Source organism: Pyxicephalus adspersus, chromosome 3 (assembly GCF_032062135.1).
Source record: "Pyxicephalus adspersus chromosome 3, UCB_Pads_2.0, whole genome shotgun sequence".
NCBI classification, from domain to species: Eukaryota; Metazoa; Chordata; class Amphibia; order Anura; family Pyxicephalidae; genus Pyxicephalus; species Pyxicephalus adspersus.
The window spans coordinates 92,831,342-92,840,346 of record NC_092860.1 but is presented as its reverse complement, the minus strand read 5'-3'; the positions used below and the strand labels follow the sequence as shown (position 1 = coordinate 92,840,346).

The following is a 9,005-nucleotide window of genomic DNA, read 5'->3' as shown; positions in this document are numbered from 1 at the left end:
CAAGGTCAATTTTGGGAGAAGCCAATTAACCTAACTGCACGTTTTTGGGATGTGGGAGAAAACCGGATTACCTAGAGGAAACCCACGCAAATAGGGGAAGAACATGAAAACTCCATGCAGATAGTGTCCTGGCCGAGATTCGAAACTTGGACCCAGCCAATGCTGTTCCCGCTGTCCAATGCTCCCAGGAAATGGGTGAAACCTCACGTACAATGCAGGGATGTTTTCCTACATTGTACCTGAGAATATCAGAGAACTGGGAAAGCACTGAAGGAACTTTGGGGTACAGGTTGAACAGAGATGATCTATCAGAACAACAAAGCCATGCACAGTACAGGGTTTGCCCACTGTGTGAATAAATTAATGGTAGCCTAAAGAGAGGCTTTAAAAACCAAACATTAAAAGTCCCCAATAAAAGACAAATAAGAAAGTTTGTCTTAAATCATCCCCTTTCTTGCCACCACCCCACACCATTCAGCACCAAGATCTGTGTAAGCTACAACCTATATCTTAAGCAACAACTTCCATTCCTGTCTCATGACAGCTGATTGGGAGGGGGGGTGGCAAGAAACTGAAAGCTGCATACAAGATACTGGGGAGATCTGCATTACAGGAAACATGAAGCAAAAGTATAGGGTCACTTTAATTTCTGCTTATAACAGCCTATTTGCATGGAAAAGTACTTTAGATGAAGATGACACAAGTAATGAAATTTATTCTCATTACTTCATGTTTTTAAAACAATTTTTTTCAAAGCTATTTACATGAAATCTTTAAGAACGCCTAAATAAACAGTAAGACATTCTATAGCATCCGCAAGGTACACAGTAAAATGTTTAAATTGAAAACCTTATGTCTGACATCTAAGAAGATTCATAGCCGAGCTTGGATTATCCTCCTTAGCAATAACAGGAGAACACATGATATGACTCTCAGACAATAATGTGACAGCTCACAGTTTAGTGACCCACTTACAACAATGTGAATTACTGTGTACGTTTACTGGGTGTTTATCATGCTATAGGGCTTAAATGCCCTCAATTAGTAAATCATTTACTACACCACCACTTTGCCAAGGAAAACTAGTAATACTTCACAAAGCAATCAAGCAGGTGACAACTTTAAATATTTCAAATTGGCTGCAATTTCCTGATCTGCAAAGACTGTTCATATTTTGTTTCTTCGTCCAAACAAGCCACATCAAGTATTTTATTATGTGCAATGGCCGTATTCTCACAAGAAATGTTTTTAAGCTGGGTGGGAAGAAGATGTCAGCGGGTGGTGGCCCCTGAATTGACCCCACAATTTCCCCAATATTTCAATAACCACCCAAAAACAGCCGGGTGGTTACTGAAAAGTGCTGGTTGGTGTACCCAGCTAAAAGGGATTGCAGAGAACACTGCATGTTCCTAAACTAGTACACAGGCTTGTAATGCAGAAATTGAAATCTTTCAAGCATCTGGTTTTTCATAATGAAGGCGTAAAAAGTTCAGACTGGTGATGAGGTTATAGTGCGGTTACCACTTCCTCATGTGAGCTGCATCCTTTGGGTAGATGTTACATGTAACATTTCAACCATCCACTGAGAAAGAATGGGGGTGGGGGTACAACAAGCTGAAGACCTGTTGTAACATGCAGAAACAATGGTTCTTTAAGAACTGGTGCAGCAATGGACAAGGTACCAGCTGCTGGGAGCCACATGGGAATCGCTTCTGCCACCAGTCGGAACAGAATAGCATGTTTTTTTCATATTTTTCTTCTACAGGCAGGTTCAAGATTTAACAAACACTATTCTATAACAAAACAAACTCCATCATACTACCAATGATCACACCTTGCCTCTAGTAACCTGGAGATCAAATAAAAAAATTAGCTAATCTTCCAAAGCAGACACCAGATCAAATTGGTGCTTGCACTTGTCTTGGTATTCAGTATTAGAGAGTTTTATCTCTTATTTTTAGAAAGCTCATTCTTTAAATCACACCACACTCATTTCAGGCCTGAAAAGGGCCTTCAGCAGTTTTAGACAGGGTAGGGAGGGGACATCTCCCTCATGGGAAGATTTCCTCTGGCATTAGTCACCGAAACAAAATATGTCCTCAGGTCTCACACTTCAGACTTGAAACATTTAAAGGGTAATAAAAGAAAATATAAAAGGTTCATATTATTCATACAAGCAAAAATAAAACACTTACAGAAGGATACTGTGAATAACCTGGCCTGTGAACAGGGGTATTTGACTGGGAGCCATGTGGACTTGCTGAATTTTGATATCCAGGCTGGAGAGTTGGGTATCCATGGCCAAAAGGTTTTGAGGGCCGTGATGACTGTGAAATGGAATCAACAGGGGCAGTACTATTTGTTGCTGGAGGCATCTCTAAAATACAAATAGATTTGCAGTATTTAGAAGAAGCAAACGTGTTATCTAAAAAACCAAAGCTGTAACAAAAACAACAAAGGTATTGTGTGCGCACATAAAGGATCAATTTAACTTCAGGCCTAAACTGGCAATAGGTATAAAAGCAGAAATGATCACCTGTGCATCCTCCTCCCTCTAGAACATCATAATTTTTTGGCTCAGACGAAGCACTGCTGGTAGTGGATGAGCTTTCATCAATACCTAAAAACACAAAGACATACAACTAGAATATAGAAGAGACACATTCCTGGTTACAGCGGTTGAACAGATAAAGACTACATTTAAAGAAAATATAATGTCCCATTCCACACACAATTCTAAACAGCCAGTAGTGGATGCACAGCTACACTGTGGCAACATACAAGTAGAAGCTAACAGAACCTGCACACTAAACTTCCAGTCATATTAACCATTTACTTAAAAGTCCATTGTGTGATGTGTGTTTGTTGCACCTTTGGTGAGCTGGTTCTGTTGACTTACGTCCTTACAAAAAAATTCTGCATCTTAATTTTCAAAACCTGTAAAAACAGTTAAAAACCGGTTGTTGTTCATAAGGCACATTGTGATTTACATTATGCAAAAAACAGAAATGTTGTGTGCTAAACCACAACAGAGGCATTTGAAGAGGCACTTCTTTACGTACCCCCTCTACCTTTATTATAATAATATACAACAGGAGACTACCAAATTAAAAAAAATCCTGGCCCAACAAATTTAAACAAGCATGTGCGCTTTTCCCATGCAGAGTAAAGCAACATGTTTGTATACTCACCTGTTCATTCCCATGGTATTCCATTTCACTAGCTAAATACAGTTATTAAGCATTTCCTGTGGGTGATGGCCTTCTATTGGGGTTCTGGAGAAACTAGGGACCCCCCACATGTCATGAGAAGATGCTCCAGCACTGTGCAGACGCACATTCTCAGAGAGGATATGAGATCCTAGCATAAGGTCCAGTGACAACATTTTCAGCCATGCAAGCCCTTCAAAGTCAGGCAAAGCTTTTTTTTTTAAACCTTTTATTTCGGTTTTATTCTTTGTCTTGTGGAATTGGGTTTTGTTTTTTTTCCCCATTCAGGAGTCTTAAAAACAAACCTTGGATTTTTATGCAAAGTCCATATTTTAAGGACATTAAGAAAAAACTGGGGAAATGGCTGTGCTAAATGTACACAGTGTCCAGGTATCAGAAACATCACCACTGAAAGTCATATTTGTTTAATAAATGTAGTTCAATATATTTAGGTCCAGCAGTGCTCATGTATGTGATCTGCTGAAAGCTGCTATAACTACATTTTTGCCTTTCTAAAGCTGAAGCAATCAATCTTAAATCAGCTATTTGGGTCAGGTCTGGTGGTATTGCTGGAAAGACTCATGATGGCATCCCCCACACACTACAGCACCTATATATAAGGCCCATGAGCTGTTGTGAATTAAGATAGATTGAGATAGTACCCCATGTCTCTCAATACCAGGTGTGAGAGTAAAACCACACCAATGTTATGTTAGAACTGTAACGTGTGAAATGTAATGTGGTTGTAACCTGTGTAATGTATGTGTTTACTGGCTATAGATAGAAGTCATCTCCACAGCTGTCATACCCAGCACATTCTCACACATACAAAGAATGATGTGACACCTGCAACCAGCAGATCCCAGCAATAGTGACTCTGGCCTAAATGAAAGACAGAATAATAAAGTATCATACCAGACGAGCAGATTTGCAGCCTCACAGTGGGCTCCTCTGACAAGTGTGGGTCTGGCAATCTCTTTTATCCTTTAGGCCCATTAAAGCTGGCTTTTGCATTACCACATGCAAGGGTCAACTGCAGGTCAAATGGATTCTCAAGAGTCTCAGAGGTGTCATAAACTGATGTCAAACCAATGCCACCTACAGAAACCCAAAGACCATCAACAAGTCCCTGCACTTCTCAGCATTGGTCTTTTTTATCTAACATATTTACCCAGAGGGCTGGGGTTACATTATCTAGCTTTTTATAAAATAGCAAGGTGACCATACCTCTAAACAAAAAATACACACAAGTCCCTTGATCTTGTACAAACCTGAAGTCTCACATGGTCTCATTTACATCCTTCCCACTATAAAGAGGTAACAATACACTACTGAGCTATGACATCAGTGATTGCTGATGTGATTTTTGTGATAATAAAGAGAGAATTACCTTTCCATTTACGGATAATCCATCATTGCTATAAAAATCAAAATTCAGTCAAAACCTTTTTATTTTGTTTTAGTGTTTGTCAGGTTTTTTTTGCCATCTGTGTCCCTACTGAGGGAAGGTCAGGAGGTGAAAGCAAATCCTTTCATTGGGGACAGAAACCTATATTCACATTTTTAGTAAAGTAAGAAAGAGTTCAAAATTCTTACAGTGTTATACTTAGTGTTTAAATCTTTCTTTTCTGAAAAACTACCACCATCTGTTGTATGCACATCACTGGGCCAGGAAGTGAGAGAAAACAGGGTTTCAGACAGAAATTACAAACTTACAGAAATGTTAACTCTTCATCTCTCCAGGAAATCTTTATTAGAAGTAAGCCTTAATAAGCAAAATCATAATTAACATTTCACATAAAAGCCCTCACCAGACTTGGACAGAAACCAGCAGTAGCAAAACTTCAGTGTTGTGGTTTAAATAGTAGTAGTCTTTGTGAAGATTCTATACTATTAAAGTAGAAAATTAAAAAGTGCGAGCAGGCCTTCTTTGTAGTAGGGAAAGGTGATGACTATTCTGCAATAAAACACAATTACTTGTTCACAATATATATACAGTAGAACCTTGGTTACCGGATCCCAGATAACCGGCACCCGACAGCTCCTCTTTCTTGATTGCTCCTGAAGCCCTAGCAGAGAACACATACCATGGCTTTGCTAGGGCTGCGGGAGCTATCAGGGGAGTAGAGCTCCGCTGATCACTCTGCTCCATGATTGGCTGAGAAAAGGGAAACCCTGATGACAGCTTAAGAGTCATGAGGGTTTCCCTTTTCTTAGCCATTCAGCACTAGAGGTGACTGGGGACAAGTCTCCCCATTCAAGTCTAGTGCTGATTGGCTGAGAAACCTCAGTTTTGGAGTAACCTCAATTAACCAGAAACTACACTCATCTGGAATTGGCCATTCCTCATGGGTGCCAGATAACTGAGATTCTACTGTCTATTTATTTTGAAGAGCACTGTGCTGGGCACAGCTAAGATTAGGATGTCGGGATCTGCAAAGTTACTGGTCTCCTCTCTAAATAAAGTGGAAGAGCACATAATACAAAGACCCTGTACTCATACATACAACATAGCATTTTTAACCCAGAAGGAGGATTGTATGATAATAAAACTAATATAAAGTTGAGTTTTAATGGGAGCAACATTTGAGAAGTATCAAAAGAGATACCCAGTAGTCATGATGTTACTGCAGTATGTTGGAGAGCATCATCATCTTTAAAATTACATAAATGGTTAATAATTTTTTGTTATAAAAAAAAAATTAATAAAACAGAAAAAAAAGCTAAAGCAGACCTGCTTCCTCATCATCCTCCTCGTCTTCCTCATCATCTGAGCTGGATGACAAGGGAGTTGGTGCAAAGTTAGCTTGATTATTGACATATCCAGCATACTGCATGCCTGTAAATTATAGAAAGCACAAGACAGGTCAGACAGACAAGATTTCACACATCACAGAAGCATGTGCATCCTTTTATGTCATCCAGACATTATTTTGTTTGTTACTGCATTCAGCAGAAATACAAATCACACTACCATATCTCTTCATGCACATGTTGATAGTCCATAATGATCTCCTGCCATGTAACAGTCTTATAAGTTTTAAAAGATGCAAAGTGAATTATGATTACTGTATGTAATATACTATTGGGCTTACTCAGTATCTCAGTCAAAAAAAAAAAAAAAAATCTTGTGACCATGGAAAAAATGTCCCTTTTCTTTGAACATTGAAGAGAAGAAAGAATCTCATTACTTGCTTAAGAACAGTAAGGCAGTAAGGGTAACTCTTCCTCCACACCATAAAGTTTCTGTAGAAGTGTAGAAGCATCTGGTAAGAAATGTCTGATTTTTTTCTATTGCAGCGGCATTCACATCTTTAAACTATTATTTTTGGCATGCATTGCATTTCTTTATGTACATGTAAAAAAGGTTAAGTGTGAAAGCATGATATTTTTTGTATAGCTCTGAATGATATACACATTTCAAGCGGTAGGAATTTTCTCCTAAACGCATGCAATGTTTTACTACTGTCAGAATCTGGTGCCATGTAAATAAACATCAGAGTTCCCTGAATAAAACTTTTTTCTTTTCACACAAATGTTAGTGTGGGATCAATGACAGATACAGTTTAAGGTTATTATCAAGAATATTAGTAAGGCTGAAAAAAAACTACCTTGTTTATTTAACAGAATTAGACCAGAGGTAGACAGTATTTTTTAGCAGCCTTAATCCTGCTACAAAAACCACTACAGATTAGGTAAGAATATACTCACCTCAGTTCCAGCAATGCAAAATCCACAAATCTCTTCCCAGTCCTAACCTGATATGGAATCAGGTTGGACAAGCTGGTATAATGTAACCTATATGCATGCAGTAGTTAATTTATCCTGGCTACTAGAAGATGCTAGCACTGGCAAAATATTTTACTGAGACATACAATGTTTTTCTGACTGGTATTTAATCAGCTGGAAGACCCAAAACACTACAGACACATGTGTACAAGATTTTACTGTTCCAATTACTGAATAGAAATGATTAACAATCAAACCTACTGTATTTTGTAATGCAGTAGAATACATCCATGTTCACCCTATTAAATTTTGTTTGACCAATTTCTATTGTTTATAGAGTTTTTGTTTGTTTTAAAAGCAGACAACAGGATGATAAGGATCCTAATTATTATCAGTCTGTTATTTTTAAATCTTTTAGATTTCCCTAAGGCTACGTAAACACATGCAATAAGTGTATTTGGAAATTAACGATTAACAACCGACTGCTCGGTATCTATTGTGTGTACAGTCATGTAGTGATCGTGGATGGTTCTGAGGTACACTTTCTCCCGTACACATTCCTTACTGCATCATTCAAACTATCGTATTTAGTGTGTGTACAATATTGGTGGACATTTAAACAATCATATTGTTACAGAATCGTGCACTATATGATCGTTCAAAATAATAGTTGATCTTGTTCTAACGACAATTATTGCACGTGTGTACCTAGCCTAGTGTTTTAGCTTTGTGAATTGAGCCTAGAGTGCTAGAACTTTAAATGGGACCCAAAAATGCTCCATGCAACACTTAGATTTTTTAACAAATCTGTAATAAAATTATGTTTACTTTGTTGTACTGTTGGTGGAGCCGGATGAAGAGAAGACATGGAAGATGAAGGTTCCGCTGATTGTTTGGTGGTAGTAATAGTAGTATATGCAGTTAAAGACGTAGGAGCAGATGCTGCGAGACCAGGGTGTCCAATTTCTGGCTTCTGCCCTGCCTCGTGCAAAGCAGAAGAGACTGTAGACATATAAAAAGAGATAAAAAAGAAAAAAATCGGTTAATTTTAAGGGTTGGCAGACTTTTACTAATGATCCCAGAAGTAAGAAAGAAGAGGAAAAAAAACACACACATGGCATTTCAACAAATAACGAACAATGGACTTTGAGTGTTTCTCAAGTCTTGACACTAGTAACCCTTAAAAGAAGCCTTCTCTCCAAAGATCCTCTTGTATATGATACATACACAAGACAGAACACATAGAAAACAGCGAGCAGCAGAGTATTACCACCACCAAATTATACTTTAAATCTTGTACGGCTAGAAGATAGAGACAACAGTGCCTTAAACTTCACACAACTGTGAGGCTGTAGGTACAAAAGTGCCTAGGCACACTTACATACTGGTAAGTGGATTGCTATTTTTCAGGATTTTGCTTAGCCAGATTATTCCTATATCTTCACTTTTTGAGTTTATACACACTTTTATATCCTCTTGTTGCAGCTGGAAAGGGGCTTAGCTTAAAATCAGAGGGTCCCAGAGGCATTTTAACTAACAAAAAAACGTATGTGACACTGCTGCTAGGCAGGAATCCTATATTAAAAAAATGAGCTAAAGTATGGACAGCTCATAGAAGTAATCCAGAGCCAATGTAATCAAGGCCATTGAGCTGCTAGAAGCTTAAGAAAGGGCTCATCTGCTCTGATCTGTATTCTAATTAAGTAGAAGTGTTGGGGACTGGGGACAACTGTCTTCCTTGTATGACATTCAAATTCCCACTGTGCAATCAGATCTAGATGAAAGATTGTGTGATGACCTGTTCATTTGCCAACAAACAACTAAATGACCTTCTGTGGCCAACTTTGCAAAGTACTCCGCTGACATTGTAATGCAAAATGTGGGAACTCCTAAAAAGGTTGAATTTTTTTACTGTAGCATTAACAGGTCATGTATATAGGCACTGATCCAAGTCCGTACACCTAAAGAAGGATGTCACGGATCTAATTTTTTGTAGATTATACATGAATAGACAAACTGCTACTACCGTGTTTCCCCGAAAATAAGACACTGTCTTATATTTTTTTT

General features: G+C 38.3%; 1 protein-coding gene across 1 annotated transcript in view; it reads right to left on the bottom strand.

Annotated features, from left to right (window-relative positions):
• SEC24B (SEC24 homolog B, COPII coat complex component) overlaps nucleotides 1-9,005 on the bottom strand; it is a 32,833-nt gene that overhangs the window by 17,369 nt on the left and 6,459 nt on the right. The window contains 4 exon segments of the mRNA XM_072406818.1: nucleotides 2,196-2,377; nucleotides 2,537-2,620; nucleotides 5,944-6,048; nucleotides 7,767-7,940. Coding sequence (XP_072262919.1) covers nucleotides 2,196-2,377; nucleotides 2,537-2,620; nucleotides 5,944-6,048; nucleotides 7,767-7,940 — 545 coding nt within the window.